Source organism: Cyprinodon tularosa, unplaced genomic scaffold (genome assembly GCF_016077235.1).
Source record: "Cyprinodon tularosa strain WSP-4 unplaced genomic scaffold, ASM1607723v1 ctg437, whole genome shotgun sequence".
Classification (NCBI taxonomy): Eukaryota; Metazoa; Chordata; class Actinopteri; order Cyprinodontiformes; family Cyprinodontidae; genus Cyprinodon; species Cyprinodon tularosa.
Genome location: NW_024039160.1, coordinates 1 through 18,199, shown reverse-complemented (window position 1 = coordinate 18,199; position 18,199 = coordinate 1). Strand labels below are relative to the sequence as shown.

The following is an 18,199-nucleotide window of genomic DNA, read 5'->3' as shown; positions in this document are numbered from 1 at the left end:
TTAAGCTATGGACTGGCCCGCCTGTTCACCAGACCTGGATCCATCCACCATTGTTACTTTGCACCACAGACTTTCAAGGAGTTGGTGGATGCATTAGTCCAGGTCTGAGATGACATTCCTAAAAACACCATCCGCCACCTCATTAGAGCATGCACAGGTGTTGTAGGGTCCTACAGGCAAATGGAGGCCAGTAACAACACTGAGCCTCATTTTGACCAGATTTAAGGACATTATGTCAAAGTTGAATCAGCCTGCAGTGAGTTTTTACACTTTAATTATGTCTGTGACTCCAAATCCAGGCCTCAATTGGTTAATACATTTCCATTGATGATTTTTTTTTTATTTTGTTTTCAGCACATTCAACTTTGTACAGAACAAAATATTCAATGAAAATATGACTTTCATTCAGATCTAGGATGTGTTATTTGAGTGTTCCCTTAAATGTTTTGTGCAGTGTATTAGATCCATAGTGTGTCCAAGCTTCTAAATGTACAAAAGAATCAGTTAATCGGTTGATGTTATCCATATGTGATGACATTAGGGTCAGATGGGGACATATCAGTCCTCCTTTCATCTATAACCTTATTGGAAACTGATAAAACCAAAGTTAAACTTTTGGCCCACACTGAATGGAGCTTAGGTTTTATTTCTACCATCGACTAGGACAATGATTCAACAAAAGGATGGCTTTAGCAGAATAAATCAGAAATTTTGAAATAGCTCATAGCGCCCAGAGCTAAATATGCCAGAAAATATTCAGGATCTTCTAAAGAACATTAAGAGCAAAAAATGAGGTTTCAATCTGTAGGATAAACTCTGGAGAACCTTTACAAAGAAACGCAGACAAAAGCTGTCAAATTAGGACATTACAACCTGGGCCTGAGTGCTAATTGAATCAGTACCAATGAACACTTCCATTGAGATGGAACAATAATTTTACCTCCAACTTTTCAAGATTTGGTCAAATCACAACCATGAACCTTAATGTATTCTATTGGGATACTTGGTGACAACACTTATGATTTCCCCAAAAGAAGCATCTATCAAAACTTCTTCCAAAACCAACTTTGGCCTCTACCAGAATTACACATCTAGAGATTGAGTTATTTTTCCCAGTCATCTTTGCAAAAATAACCCAGACTTTGTCAAAAAGAATAGAGAGCATCAGTAAAAATTTTATCTCCCGTGTTGCTAAAGGATCCCAACTAGCATAAGGTTCAGACTCTGCAGCTACCCCAGAGTAACATCCACCTTTTTAGTCATTTCTTTGAGCAACGCAGTCATTGTGTGTTGACCCGTCTGTTCTCCATCTCAATGCCGTTTTACCAAAAAGTTGACCCCCTAATGCAACATTTCGCTCTTGATTTTAAACAGACATGACAAAGTAAAGGGGGCCGAGTAAAAATCTACCCCGCACTTTAACAATTTTATATTATCAGTTTGTATCACGTATATGGTTAGGGTTACAAAATTGGTGAAAAGAGGAAATAGTTTTGTTTGCAGGTGGTTCTTACGCCTGTTTAATTGCATTTTTGTTTTTTTCTCTGTCAACGTTCTGTTATTAAACTGCTCAGTTTTGCAGGAGCAGAGAAAAAAAGGTGGGAGTGGCTGCACTGTTATTCTGTTCACTCCCTGACAACTTCTCCCAGACTCACTCCTTATAAGGGAAGACATGACTACTGCAGGGACAGGAGGGAGAAAGTGGATGAAGTGAAAGCAAAGTCACAGCCTTGTGTAAAACAAACTGAACCTCTCTTTCTCTTTACATTTCTCATCAGTCTTGTCTCCCTTTTGTTCCACTGATAAATGAATGCAGCTAAATGTCGTTCCCCTGTTTGACTTTAGGTTTTATAAGCCTCCTGCGTGTTAAAGCCTCTGCTCCTTCCCTCTTCTCTCTCTGTGTGAAATTTTCACCACACATCCTTCGTCATGTTTGTAATCCAGGCCCCCTCCCGCCTCTTTCTCTATATTTATTTTATCCCCTCATTCTCTCGCTCACCTACCCCTTCCTCCTGGCTGAGCAAACACGCCGGTTTAAGGACCATCTGTTACTGATGAGCATTCATAGGTGGAAAAACACACAGAACACAGCAGAGCACAAATAACATTATACAAATCACTATTTCTAGCTGCTTCTTAGGTTTAAAAACACAAGTAAGTGAAAAACTTCACACAGAGAGGAATGAGTCATACGTCCACAAGCAGAACAGAAGTAGCAAGATATGATAGTTTCTCTTAAACACCGCTTTCAAACATTTCTGCTGAGTGTGCGAGCTGCTTCCTTCAGCTCCGCTCCGTGTAATATTCCCCCTGACAAACAGAATCACGCTCAGATAGGTTTCTCCACTGAACATCGCTTTCTCTATTGCTTGCTGTGCAGAAGCTAACGTTAGAGGAAGGTTTCAGTTTAGTCTGCAATAACAGGTTTTCATGCTTTTTGGAGAAGTTGCAATTACAAGATCTGAACAAGAAGAAACTCCTAATAATAAGAGATTAGTACAAATAAATATGACTGACATTTGGTAATGACAAACATATTAAGTAAAACCTAAAAGACTCATAAAAGTTTTGTCCAATTTCATGAGACAAAAGGTCCTTTTTATGCAATGCATGTAAATATCTGGTTCAGCTGTGAATGGGCACATATACAAATTTATTTAACTAATGAGCTTACAAATGGAAAGCTCAGAAGAAATGATCAGAAGAGGAGAAAACAGATATTTATGTGAGGTCAGAATATTTTCCATAGGAAAATCTCATTACGTTAAAAAACAACCTAATGTCACATTCATGTCACTTTCTGATTTTTTTTTTTATCCTGGAATTAAGAATAAGTACAGAAGAGTAGAAGTACCACCAGATAACAAGAAATGTACATATACTCTTTATTTACTATTCAGCAGGACTGGGCGATTTCAATATTTCTCATACCAAGTTCAACCAAAGGATTTTATTCCTCCTTTTTTAATAAAAAATGTACAAATAAAAAAAAATATTTCTACATTTGCCTTTATAAATAAAAGTGGTAAAAAATTCATTTTGATCTATCAGTCTGGTCCTGTTCTTGAACAAAAATGAAAACAAAAAAAGTAAATCTTTTCAGTTAGTGGTTTCAGATAATTTGTTAGTTTTTCAATGGCTTTACGTCTAAGACCGAAAAGTCTCAGGGTTATATTAGCCACTCTGCATAATGGGAACTCAAGGAATCCATCAGGTTGGTAAAATAAAAAAAAATAAAATCAAGATTTTAAAAAAAATCTTCATTAGTAAATAATGCATTGGTACATGTAATCCTAGCTAAAAAATAAAAACCAATAGAAATTCTATTGCAAGCTGTAGATACATAAAAGCTAAGAACATTGCCAACTATAAAATCTATGTTTTGAACTTGATAAAATACGGTTAATACAAATATGAGTAAATCTTGCAAATACAAAAATTATGCCAATGCACAAAACACAGGCAAAGGAAAAGTGCTGCAAGTAGCAAAAACTCCAAGTCACGATAAGCAGCGAAATAGGCTACATCATGGAGGTGCTCCAGACCACTAGGGGGAGATAATCATCATCTCATATTTACTCATAAGTAAAGGCGTAAACAGGATGCTAAGAGATTAAATGTTTTTTAAAAATGCCTATTTTTAAAAAACATATTCCATATGTCGTCTGGAATCGCATCACATTTAAGGGTCTGATAATAGATTGCAGTAATGTCAAAGTTTTGGTCCAACATGAGTTGATGATCATCTCCCCCTAGTGGTCTGGAGCATTTCTGTTAAAGGGGGCTAGTTTTTGTAAATTGCAGTATTTTTGCTACATGCAGGATTTTTCCATTGCATGTGTTGTTGGGTCATTTATGCAGTGGGTTTTGTGTTTGTAGAATGTTTCACTTTGCTGCTTGGTTTTCTGTGATTGCAGTTTTTCTTACCTTGCAGCTGTTTTCTTGCAGTTGCTACATGCAATACCATTTCCTTTGTATTTGTTTTATGTTAGTCTAATTTTGTGTTTGTTTTTGTGTTTGCTTGTCTCCTCTTTGTGTTTGTAATATGCTTTATTGATTTTTTTTTTTTTTTTTTTTTGCTGCGCCTTTGCACACCTCGGCCACCAAAGACTGACTCCGCCTTACAGCAAAAGTAGATTGGGGTAAATTTTTGGTGGATGGCAGCCCCATATTATAATCATAGGTATTAGTGCTCTCATTTATCATATTTGGTGTTGATTTACTAGGCCTGAAACTATTAATTGGATTAATCGTGATTAATTGATTATTGAAATAATCTTCAACCTAATCTAATATCTACAGATAATTAGGGCTAAAACAATTAATCAGATTAATCAAGATTAATTGATCATTGATGTACTCATCAACTAATTCAGTAATTGATTAATAGTTAACTGGGGTATAAAGACACAAAAATATGCCTTTAGCTAATAGAGAAACTCAGAGGTGTAATGGTGTATTTCTGTAAAAAATTCTTCACAGTGCCGTTTGCTATCAAATAATTAATCAAACGATTGGGAAAAATAATAGAAAGATGAATTGATTAGTATAATAATTGTTAATTGCAGCCCTGGTATTTACAGGATAGTTCACACACAACCAAGAGCAGCCAGAACCGTTAAACAGAAACTTATCCGGTTTCTGCTTTATGATTTTAGAATTTACGTTTCCAGCTACCGAGAGCTGTTTAATAATACAGGATAAAGGTCAGTGTAAATGTGCAAAAACCTCTAAAATGATTAGTCACCGTCTTATAAAAAAAAACTAGAGTATAGCTTCTACACCCACTGTAGAGACGTAGATGGGAAGTAAAGCTACATTTACTAGGTGTTACCATGAGTAATGTAGAAAAGTCTTGTAAAATCTCTGTGCATATGTCTGTTAAATGCATGCTCAGCATTTTTCCAGGGAATCACTTTTCACGCCCCCTTCCAATCTATTTTTTTGCTGAAAGACTCTTGTAATCGTCACTTACAGACGAGGCGATCTTCTGTAGTGTTGTTATTGTGTTGATCGTGATTTATCCGCTTTCCTCACACAAACCTGCACTAAACCACCTCATTCATCCACTTTCTCTCCATCCAGTCCCCACAGGTTCAGCATCAATCTGCCCCATATCAACATTTCCTCCGCTCCTTCAGCTCAGTTTGGCATCATCATCTGTTCCTTTCTTTCCCTCGCTCCTCTCAGAATCCACTTTCTGTCTTCATCCATCCTTTTGTCTGCTGATTTATTCTCTTTTCCTCTTAAACATTTTACACATCTTTACATTTCACTCCATCCTCCCGGTCCATTATTCACCAGCTGCCACACCCCCATCCATCTCTCCCTATTTCTTTTGCGACTATGGCAGTGCACAGATCGCTGGGCAAAGCGTTTCTAAGAGCCAGCTGGCATCCAAACTCTCGATGGGGCCTTTTTTTTTCTCTTTTCTATACAGTAAAAAGAAACCCAACACAGGAAAGCTGTTGGCAACATAAATTTCCTTTAGATTTGAGCTCTGTGCAGAAAACCTCAGAGCTGAGGCAAAGTAATGAAATGAGAAATGCAAGATGCTCAAATAGGATTCTGTTGTAATAACATTAAGTGCTTTGAAGTGATTATAAGTCTTCACTCAGGGAGTAAAGATGCTGAATCGAAGTATTATGAATCTTTCTGACAGCTGTTTCAGCTTTAACATGTTCAAACAACACAAGCAAATCATTCCTACTTGTAATAATACAAGCAAAGATGCCACATTAAGATGTTATACAAGAGCTAAATCAAATTACTGTCTTTAAACTTCAGAATAAAATGTTTAATTTTCTAGGACTAAGTTACTTAATTAACACAATCAGCCAGACAAATGTTTTGTTTAAACAGGTAAATCATTATTAATAGTTCTTTATGTAATGTATACACTTAGTTCCGTAAGCAACATTATCTGGCTGGGCCCCATATGAAGTAGAACACGTGATAAAGGTTCAGGATAAGGCGATAGTTCCATAAATCGGCCAAGAAGATACAATTATGAAATTCTTAGTAGTGTATGATCACACATTTTTTTTGGAATCCGCTCAAATACCTCTTTTTGGTATCCATCGTCGCTAACACATTGTACGTAACGGTTATGGTGTTAATCTACGCTCTGGGTTGCCCATAATTTCAAGCTGTAGTGTAAAAAATAAAATACTCAAATACATTGTTCTTTTAAGATCTTTACTGAGGTTTCAAACATATTATATGAGCAGGTGTCAGTGGCTCTAAGAGGTTGTGGGCCCTTAAGCAACTGCTGTCTCTGATTACCGATATTTACGCAATTGCTTAGTTCCCCTTTCATCCTATCGGCTCCATTGGAAAATATACAAATTTCAAGTGTAAATTTTTCTTATTTCTGTTTATTTTTTGTCTAATAGATCATAACTGCAGTTTTAGAATAGAATAGAGTTCAACTTTATTGTCATTACACTGTCACAAGTACAAAGCAACCAAATGTAGTTTGCAACTATCTAGAAGGACTATGTATGGACTATCCAGGAGACTATGTATGTATTGAATATAAATCTTTTATATAAACAGGGAGTAATTGTAAGAGGCTATAAGATTAATAAATATATGTGGGGTTATAATTCAGGATAAATAGTGAAAGATAATTGCAGATAAAAGATTTGCAGATTAAGTGCAGCTAATATTGAGAAGTACATGTTAGTGGTGTTAAATCCGTGAGAGATCTTCCCCAGGTCCTAAGGAGTCCTACTTCATGTCTTATGCTTTTTTCCTCAGCCTTTCTATAAGAGTTATTTCTTTCTGGAAACAGAAAATAGAGGTTTATCAAAAGAAAAAAATTAACATGTTAGCTTACTCATTATACTGTGTCTTTAAAAAAAAAAAAAAATGAAAAAGACCCACATGCTAGTTATTTCTTTGCCTTACTATTGCTATACCCTTTCCTTGTTGGTTTTTAAGAATTGCATGCATTTTATGAGTTCTAAATGCAATTTATTGTGTTTAGATGGACAACTAAAAATGCAAAATTATAGATTTAATTCAAACACCATCATTAATTACTAGAGATTTTATCTTGATGGCTTTTTAAACCAATAACCTACTAGATTTACTTTTCTTTAAAATAATAGTTTGTCAGTTAATAATTTCCTCTGCAAAAAAAACGTATAGCAAGTTTGGTTTGTGTGTGCGTTCTGGTTGTGATCATGAAGTGGAAAATACACTTGAGATTGAGTTTCTCTCTCCTGATGTCAAAAAAGCATTACAGGAAAAGATGGATGGACGACAGGAAGCAACAGAAAGGTGTAAAAGAAGTGCTCTGATTTTCTGTCTCACCTCCATCCATCTAATCCAATCTCTGACCTGTAAGGCAGCCCAGGTCTAACAGGGACTGTCTGTTTGACTTTAACTCCTGAAGTCACACCAACATACAGCAACACACTGCTACTTTGATATGAGGACAGATAAACCTGGATAAAACTCGATCAAACAAGAACTAATAAACACTAACTCTCTAATCTATGAATATGCATTTACATCTAAAACTACATGAATAGACTTCTGCTTCCCACCAATGCTCGGACTGTTAAGAGAGAAAAGACAATGCAGCAGAAATATGCAACAGGAAGCTGCAGCATCTTCAAAATACAAAGAACTTTTGTGCATCGAGCCACAAATAATCTCCTATAATTTCATTGAAAACACAAACACTGGCTTTATGCAAGAAAAAATTTGCTCCACTATATTTACTGAAACTATAATTTGATTGGAAAATAATGGATCAATGAAAAAATTACAAATTTGCTGAAAAGAATAACCCACCTAAGAGGTCTAATTAAACAAAACGTTTTTTTCTTATTTCCGACTTAAAATGACAAATCTTTGTAAAACATTCTCTATCCAAAACTCCATCAGCTGTGGTGTTGTTTTATAAAATGCTCATTTATATATATATATATATATATATATATATATATATATATATATATATATATATATATATATATATATATATATATATATATATATATATATATATATATATATATATATATATATATATAAAAGCTAACCAAGCAGCTTTTGCTGTACAATTAATAGTGTTGTGAACACTGAACTGACTTGTACATTCTTTGCTCCACCACCACAGTGTTTCAGCATTGAGATAAGGCGTTCCAGTAGTGTCAGTTTTTCCACCACTATTAGAAGTTACATCTCGGTCTCAAATTATCAAACAACCTTCTTCCATGTTTGCTGTATGTAGTAAACTGGACTGTTGATACAAATTAGATTGCTTATGGCATAAAGGTAGGAATCTGTGATGGAAGATATGTCCAACGGCCCTTTGTGTATTTTTGAATCGTGCGCCTGCATCAGTGCTCACTCCTTCGTAATAGAAACGCCTCCGCCGGTAATTTTCTATTTCATCTAGAGGCAGCAAAGTGCCACGATGCACGTTTTTCGACTCTACATGTTTCATGATTTTAAAAAATACAGCGTTAACTACAGAGCTAAACATAATTTTCCTGATCAGCAGAAGTTTTGCAACCAAAACATCAGTTTTCAGACCCTTCTGCTCCTTCGGGGCACACCACCTCTGCAAAGAATCTCCTAAACACTCATTTAGCGGGCTCCCTTCTCTGCTCACCCTCATCCAATAAAAGGCTTTCTTTTCCGGTTTGGTTTGTCAGGAATCTTTTTCGGCCATTGATGCTCCAGTTGAGCTAAAAAAAAAAGAACAGCAGCAAAAAAGCGTAGGAGTACTTTTTCGTGCTTCGGTGTAACGGCGGACCGCTTGCCAAACGCTTGGAGCCTTGGTAAATACGTACTAGGGGCACGAACGCAAAATGGTTGATTAACAAACAAGTAGCCAATCCACTTTCCACAGTAGGCGAAGTGGATTGGTTAATGCTTTGTAGGCCCCACAATGGCCAGAGTTTATGGATTTTATTTTTTCTTGGTGGGGAACCATAAGTGCAAGAAGGCCAACCATCAATAAGTCATGTTAGATTAATGATGGCCCAGTGGGTAAATATGTGATAATCTTATGGAAATACATTTTCTCTTTTAAAGCTCCATCTTTTAATCAATAACCACTACAGTGTTGGTCTTCAGTTGGTCATATTACACATGAAAATATGGACTTAGTAATTTATTCCATTGATAGTGTTGCCACCAATTTAAAATGGCTGCACCAACTAGAATAATCTATCTAAAATAAAGAAAGATTCAGTTTTGCATGATCAATGGACATTGAATTTCTGAAAAAAAAAAAAACTGTTTCATACCTTAGAAAAATGGTTTTCGACACTTCAATATAAAAAAACTGTGAAAACATTTTACATAAACATACAGAGGCCAGGAAGCAGGTAGAAAATGTTTTCTACTGAAAATCTGCTGGTAAAAACATTATATATCTGAAGCCTTTTTTTCCTCTTCAACTCTCTCAGGCGCTTTCACACTCGTGTTGCCTCTGACGTCAGCATGGCTTGCTCGCAGTACAGCGGATGATAGATTGCATCTCACACTCACAGAAACAGACAGACAAACAGAGTGGTCATTGTTCATCTGCAGTGATTTAGTGCTAGGACTAGCTTCTGCCAAGGAAGGAGTACGATGCACACGCTACAGAGAAATCCAAACTTGATTTATGGGAACGTTGAGGTGTCATTTGGACGCAGTGATGCTGTTTCTCCTGCAGCTTAACTTCGGATTATGTCGGAGTATCGGGTTTAAGAAAAGGGCCAGAAAGGAGGGCACAGAAAAGTAAGGGTGAAATAGTGGGGGAAAGCGTTTGTACATTCCACACATTCCTATAATTTTCCCTCCCATTCCTGGTTTCTCCACCTTTCTGCCCTAACCTTCTGTGATCACAGAGGTGGAACAAACACATTCAGACCCAAGCAACAGAGTGAAGCACGGCAGCGGGGTGAAGGTGATAAATGGGACCGACCACACTCATCGTAACCAGCAGACTGAATGCTGGATTTAGTCAGAAAGCCGTGTGTCCAGTGTTTTATAATGAATTCTGGAACGAACCGAGCAGCTCCACGGGTCCAGATGGAGAGTGGGGCGTGTGGGGGGGCGGCTGTGACAGGGAAGGAATGTGGTGGTGGGAGTGAAACGACAGTGGAACAAAGATCAGTTAGAAAAGAGATGGAGAGTTGCAATTAGTAGAAGGTGCAGCGAGGGAAAGTTTACCCACTGGGCATAAAATAAAGGCCAAAGATATAATGATATTTAGAAAGCACTGGGTTAGAACTGATAGATTTTTTATTGGTTTAAACACCAAGAAGGTTCAATGTTTTGCTCTTTTTTTGATTCGTTACAGTGCTGCCAGTCAGTGTGATATTCTCTAAGCAGCTGCTGTTTTTTTTATTTTTTTTTATTTTATTGGTACTTGTGAGTATTTAGTTTCTATATTAAGGACTGTGACACATTTTTGCCTGCATACTTTCCTAGGCATGTCCCGATCCGATACGTGGATCAGATCGGGACGCCGATATTGGCAAAAGAATGCGTATGGGCAAAGAATGTAAAAATGCAGATCCAGACTGCCGATACAGTTTTTTTTTAAAAATCCGGTCCGTATTTTCCAGTTTCGCCGATTGAAACGATCCATTCCACTATTTTGCGCCAGTGTTCCCCGAATCTGGTCCGCATTTTTCAGAACACCTTCAACACACCCACAGGTTTTTTTTGGGTCTGTCTCCCGGCCTAACCATTAAAACAGGTGAATTGGAAGATAGCGGGGAAAATGTCAGCCGTGTGGGATTATTTTATCCTGCACGATGTGTAGATGGAGACTAGGTGTGGAGGAGATTGGGGAGTATAAGGCATTTTTGTGTAATAGTTCACTATTATTTGCACTGATTTTTTTTTTAAGCAGTGTCTTTTTTCAAGAGTAGAGTCCTGATTCTAAGTTAATAGAATATTTTCCACTCTTGTCTGTTTTGCATTTTTATTAAAACTTACAGTAATACTTGCACCTTTAACTGTTTACGGTTTTACTGTTCACTGTGCAATTTCAGATTGCTATTCATAATTTTGTCCAGTTTGTGTTTATCTCTTAATAAACAGGTAAATTTGTTGTTACCAATCACTGTGTTTTATTCAATCTCACCTAATTCAGCTGGCTAGATGTTATCAAGAGTACTAAAACCCTTTTCAACATGAGTCTTACAACTAAGGCTAAATACTTAAACTTAAATGCATGCTTGAATAGGCTGGTATCGGCCAGTATCGGTATCGGATCGGAAGACCAAAAACAATATCGGTATCGGATCGGAAGTGCAAAAACCTGGATCGGGACATCTCTATACTTTCCTTCTCCCTTCCACCCTTATGCAGACATTTGATAGAAAATATGTTGGGGAGTCAAGTAAAGCTTGATCTCAGTCAAAATTTCTGGGGGAAAAAAACCCATCAGGATGCAGAGGGAAACATTTATGCTTTAGGGTTAAACTAGCTGCTTCCTCTTTTTAAAGAAGGGGGGGACCGAGTACTCTAGTGGGTACCATGGGTACAAATGTTTTTTAGGCTTAGGTGTTAGACTTAGGACTAAGGTGTGAACTGAGTTAAAGGTAAGGATAAGGGTTAGATATGAAGCCGTAATGGCTTAAAGGAGAAGTTCGTTTTTTTACACTTTAAGCCCATTTTCTGTAGTGTCCAGGATGAAATCGAATGATCGACACCAAAAGTTTGACAATTGCTCCTGTCTCTGCTTTTTGGCTCATTTAGAATCACCCCCTGGCTGCTTTAGAATGGCTAGCATAGAGCATGTCCGATAATGTCCTTAAAACAATCTTAAACGTTCTTTTTTTAAAACATGCTACTCACCGGGTCGTCAGCGCTGTTCAATGACGTTCCAAGAAAAGTTTCGTAAAGAAAAAACGTTCCTGTAGTGTTTTATTTAGCATTTTGTAAATCCCATTGAGTTCTGTAGGAATAGTCAATATTCCGCTGCCACCGGAAACGGAAATGGGGCCTGTTTACACAGTTGTAGTCTTTTCGCTTCACTCTGTGTACTCCGACGTCGAGGTGCTAACGTCTCTGTTAAACACTTTAAAAAACTCTGAAAATGGAATACGAAAGGTGGATTCTTGATTCTCGACGTCGGAGTACACAGAGTGAAGCGAAAAGACTACAACTGTGTAAACAGGCCCCATTTCCGTTTCCGGTGGCAGCGGAATATTGACTATTCCTACAGAACTCAATGGGATTTACAAAATGCTAAATAAAACACTACAGGAACGTTTTTTCTTTACGAAACTTTTTTTGGAACGTCATTGAACAGCGCTGACGACACGGTGAGTAGCATATTTTTAAAAAAGAACGTTTAAGGTTGTTTTAAGGACATTATCGGACATGCTCTATGCTAGCCATTCTAAAGCAGCCAGGGGTTGATTCTAAATGAGCCAAAAAGCAGAGACAGGAGCAATTGTCAAACTTTTGGTGTCGATCATTCGATTTCATCCTGGACACTACAGAAAATGGGCTTAAAGTGTAAAAAACCGAACTTCTCCTTTAAGGTTAGGATTAGGGTCACGGTTAGGCTGTAGAAAAAGGTTAGCAATGAATGGAAGTCAATAGAAAGTCCCCACGAGGATATAGAAACATGCTTGCAGTGTATGTACAGATACACGTGTAATGCTTTGTCTTTCTGTTTATTTTCAATCAAAGCTGACCATTAAAAAGCTTAACTGTATTATCATTATTTATATTATAAGCTATTATATCTATATAGGGCGTCAATAACTTCCTATTCTTTTCTCCAAACCTTATGAGTCTCAATGAAGATGCCAACAATTAATGGAGAAGTATAAATTACTAATATATTTAACAAACTAGGTATTTTATGGTCTAACAGGTCTTATTATGAATTATAAAGATTAATGCCAACACTGGATATGTTTTTTTTTCTGTATTTACATCAGGCAAAGGAACTAACAATAAGAACTAGCTGATTGGCCAACTTGCTAACTGTTTCACCGAGGTATAGCTTTCATACTTAAATAAAAAAAAACAAAAAGAGAGAAATCAGGAGGGATACCAGGACAGCATCTGTCCTACCATCACATACATAAACATGTTGACATTGCTAAATTCTAGCAATTCTATCTTTTAGGCCACTAACACACCAACATGACAAGCTTAAAAACAAAGCACAGCTGTAAAAGCCCTGCTGTTTACTGTTAAGTAAGGTGTAGGGTCTGGCAGGCTGTGGGCTGATCATCTTATACAGCTCCTAGGAAACTTGTAAGAGTGGCATTGTGCCCAGACACACCAGACACTGGATACTGGATCTTCCAGATGAACAATGATGAACAACTATGGACAGATGAAGACGAACACAGGCCTTCTTCTGCGGGAATCCCTAAAATGTCAACTTATATAAATCTGTGGGGCAAGCTAAAGAGCAGGGCATTGCAACCTGGTGAAATGTTATAGGAGAAGACAAAGTGCTGCTGGGAAAAAGTCTTTCCAGTAAAGGTATTAATTTGCAACGACATTAATTTTCAGAAAAAAATATATGTTTAATACATTTCTTTAAATTAATAGTTGGATTTTTAATAAATATTTAGCTTAGGATTTACTTTTACAACTTTTAGTCATTTGTACCAAAAATGAATAGGGAACTTTGACGTAATTAATCAGCATAGTTGAGTGTGAATATTTTACAGGATATTATAGAGACCAAGTAAATGTGAGATTAAAAATGTCCAGTCTGCTTTTTAAATTTATGCAAAAAAGGGCAAAAGAGAGAATTGATAAAAGAAGAAAAAGATAAAGAGAAGCTGGAGGAAAAGAGAAGAAGATAATGAGTCAGACATGAAGGAGGAGGTGGAAGTAGAGAAATGTGGAGGGAGGAAAAAAGGCAGAGGGTGAAGAAGAGAAGAGTCCTCCTCAGCGGGGGAGTAAGTTGGCTTTTATGTGTCTGGACTCATATTTATTAAAATTTCTGGAAGGTAATTTAATCCTATTTCTAACACCAAGATGACGGCAACGACTGAGTGGGGAGGACAGAGAAAGGAGAGCCGGCGCTAAACGAAGAGAAGGTTCAAGCCTGGAAAGTGGAAATAATGAAGAAAAAGGTGAAAGCAAGAAATAGAAAACTCTCCAGAGAGAATATTTCTTAATTGTTGCAACATGTGCGATTATTCTCTGTTAAAGCACAGAATAAACATCCAGAGGGAAAAGAGTCTGCATTTGAGGGCAGCACTATCAGCTCCTATGTGAGACTTAATTCATTAACGATTTGTGCATCTGATCATCTTCACTGAAGGCTTCACTCTAACTCAATGCATTTGCAAGAAACATCTACATATCATACAAATGGAAATGCATTCCTACTAGTACTATACATGAAATAAATGAACATGAATGTTAGATACACATGCCACTAAGCAACTAAAAAAGCAATATGTTGAAAGGTCTAAAGAAAGCTTTCTGAAGTGGATTCCCAGTGATGATGTGAGAAACGAGGCGCTGTGGCTGCAGCGAGCGTGTGTGCATGTCATCTCTTGTATAATATTTCAGCCTGCTGCCAGACATGCAGAGTCTCTGTCTCATCCAGATGGCTGCAGCACCAACAGACAGCTGGGAGTCCCCAAACCAGGCCGCGCTGCCTCATCTGTGGCTCCTCACTCACAGCAGTGAGACAAATCCACCAACACCGTCCATTTAAATAAGCCCTGCCTGCAGCCGTGGCGGCAGGCTGACACTGGATCACGCTAAAATCATTTTCAATCTGTTATCTCTAACTTTCATTTGTAGGGGGATAATCCTGACAAATTAATGCAATAATCCCACATCATTCTGAACCTAAAGGAGAGCATTTTATTTTTTCTTAAACTCGGAGAAGAAAGAAAAGAAAAAGGAAATTCTGATTGCTATTAGCCATATAGAGAAACATTGAAGAAGATGAGCCCTGATGTATTCAGAAACCAGTCTGAACTGTATGAATCAATTTATCAATTTATAAATCAATTTAACACTTGTAGTTTGATTTACTTGTATTTCTAAATGATTGAATTTACTGCACCTATTTGTTTACTCTTATTTAGGGCTGAAACAATTAAACGGATTAATCCGATTATTGAAATAATCGTCTACTAATTTAGTAATGGATTAATTAAACTGGAGTATAGAGACTGTAAAACATCTCTATAGCGGACAGAGCGACCCACTTAGAGCAGGAATTACGGTATACCGAAATTGTAAAAAAAAATATGTAAAAATTTTGCATTAAAGATAAAAAAAAAATTTTTTTCGTCTATCAGTATTCTCTATCCAGAACTCCTCAGGTAGAAAATATTTAGTTTCACATGGTTTAATTTAGTAAAACCTTTTAATCGATTAATTGAAAAAAAATAATCAACAGATTAATCGATTTGCAAAATAATCATTAGTTGCACCCCTACTTTTATTGTTATAAAAAATAAATCTAAGTCAGCTGTCCTAATTAAAGGCAGATTTTTTTCTCTGTTTATTGATTTATAATCTTTTTTTATAATTACTATGATTTGTATTATTATCAGTCATCTTAATTTGAACCGTTTCTGTTTGGATTGTCCATCTCTCCTGCACATCCTCATCCTCAAATCCTTCCTTTCAACATTACATCTGTTAACCAGAGCTCTCAGGGCAGCGTTTTACTCTCCGTTCCAAGCCCTGTTTACCTCATTATTCATCTCCTGTCTGCATCATCATTGTTGCCTTGTTATCGTTTCCTGTTCAAGCAAAGAGCTTCACCTTTGTGTTCCCCTCATTAAACCTGAAAGTTACTTAACTTGAACTTTGTGCAGCAAAATTTTAAAATAAAGAAAAATGCACACCACTTTGCAAACAATCCGTACACTGAAAAATGTTAGCTGCAGTATCATGCTCTGGGGATTTTTTTCTGTAGAAGAAATGGGAAGGCTGGTAAGATAAGCCTAGATAGATAGAGCATATTTAAGTGTTAGAATGGCCCAGGTAGAATCCAGGTGAGAAGCCGCGGCAATCTCTAGTATTTTAGAGCTGGTAGAGACCTGGTAAATACCTGCAAAGTGTTCATTAAGGTGGGCTAAATGCATGCTGCACTTTTTAGATTTCACTTCACAATTTGAACGACTTTCTGTTGGTCTTCTGAGTCTTGATAAAGCGTCATCAAAGGTACACTATGACTGACTTTCTACAAAACTCCAATCTGCTGTTAAGCAACAATGCAGGCAAAAAGCAAAATCGTCAAAACTTGAACCCTTTCAGTGAAAAGAAATTACAAGGAGATTGGAACAATATAACTGATTAAAGGTGTAATATAAGGTGTAATAGCCACACATCTCTAATAAATACACGTTGATGAGGTCTAATCACACCACTGATACAAAAAACTAGGGCTGAAACAATTAATCTGATTAATTGTGATTAACTGGTTATTGAAATAATTGTCAACTAATTTAGTAATAGATTAATCTTTAACTGGGGTATATAGTTTAGACTATAAAATAGGCCTTTAACTGACAAAGCAACCCACTTAGAGCAGTAATTATACCAAGATTGTACAAATTATACAAACATTTTGCATTCAAAATATTTTGTCAATCAATATTCTCTACCCAGAACTCCTCAAGAGGAAAAGTTTTAGTTTCATCTGGTTTAATTTCGTAAAAAAATCTTCAAGGAACCTTTTGTACCTTGTGTAAACACACATTTGCTTAGGATGGTCTTCGACTGTTCTAGTTAAACAGTTCAACTGAAACATCATTACTTCAACTTTTTAATGTTTTTAATGTTATTTTTTGTTTCTGCATTTTTTATTTTATTTATTTATCTATTTATTTATTTTTTGTTTTTTCCTACTTGCTTTGATTCTGTTTTATTTTCCTATATTTTAATCATGTAAAGCACTTTGCATTGTCTTTGTACTGAATTGAGCTATACAAATAAATTTGCCTTGCCTTGCCTTTTGCTATCAGAATAATAATCGACAGATAAATCGATTTGCAAAACAATCGTTAGTTGCAGCGCTAAAAAAAGACCTCATGCCTTTATTTTTACTTGTACATTACCTGAGAGCATGGGTTCCAGTTAGGTTGGAAATAATGAATTTCTATCCCATTTAATGGTTTTTCAGCTCATCAAATTAGCCTTTTGATTTCTGCCACCGTCTCCATCTTGTAGTTTAGGCTTATATCTGAAACGGTCCTACTCACTCATACAGGCTTGAATAAAGGCTTCCTGTTGTTCTATGTTCTCTGTTTAATATAATGCAAATGTCTGTATGTTATTAAGTAATGTTGCTTTTCCTTTATTTTTCTATAAAGACAGAAAACAGTCACAAAAACAGGTTTATATTCCTACCTGCGTCTCCTCCTGCACCACCCTGTACTGTTCCTTCCACACAGCCATCTTTGTTGCTTCATCTTTTCTCACCGCTCTCTCTTTCTTCAGCTCTGGACTCCAGAATGTCTTTATGGAGTTCATAGAGGAGCTCAATTTGGACTCTTTGGAATCCAGCTGCATAAAAACAACAAAAAACATCCATTAAATTAATCTGGGCGCTCATTTCCAACAAAAGATTTCAATAATAATCTCAGTTGTCATCAGATAAGACAATAGAATGTTTCACAGGAGGTGAACGTAAAGTGAACATTAAAAAAATAACAATAAAAATAGAAATGCAGGCTTACTTCTCTACGCAGCAGTTCGTTTTCTCTAAGAACTTCTCTCAACTGCGTTTGCAGGTCAGACATTGCCCCGTCTCTGACCTGGAATAACACAAAAGATTTTTTTTTTTTCAATGAAACAAATTTCATTGCTCTGCTACAACATCTAATACAGTAGTATCTAAGTCCAGTCCTCGAGAGCTGCCATCCCTCCCATTTAAATGCATCTCTTCCACAACACACCTGGATTTAATGAGCAACTCGTTACCAGGCCTCTGCTGAGCTGAATGACATCATTTTTGGGGGGTTGCTTTTATTTAATTTTCCTCTGACTGATACTATAAACTATAGTTTAAACCAAGTTATGCAAATGATTAAAACAATAATAACCTTAGATTAATAACTCTAGGTTTACAGGGTTCAGATTCGCTATAATAATGAAAACTCTAAAATAGGAGAGGAAGCTGAAAGTGAATCAAAAGATGCTTCAAAGGTTGATCTGTATAGGATGTAAAAATCCAATTGAAGGGATTTTTGTTTAGAATACTTAATCCTTAATTCTGCAC

General features: G+C 36.6%; 1 protein-coding gene across 13 annotated transcripts in view; it reads right to left on the bottom strand.

Moving 5' to 3' along the window:
- LOC119792970 (ELKS/Rab6-interacting/CAST family member 1-like) overlaps positions 1-17,739 on the bottom strand; it is a 163,860-nt gene extending 146,121 nt beyond the window's left edge. For all 13 annotated transcript variants that reach the window (XR_005282049.1, XR_005282050.1, XR_005282051.1 and 10 more), the window contains exons 1-2: positions 17,658-17,739; positions 17,329-17,484 (exon numbers count right to left, since the gene is read on the bottom strand). Coding sequence is in view for 10 of the 13 variants with exons in the window: in XM_038299841.1 (XP_038155769.1) it covers positions 17,329-17,484; positions 17,658-17,720 (219 nt within the window). In the remaining 3 variants the exon portion in view is untranslated. The remainder of the gene's footprint in view (positions 1-17,328; positions 17,485-17,657) is intronic.
- Positions 17,740-18,199: the final 460 nt, after the last annotated feature.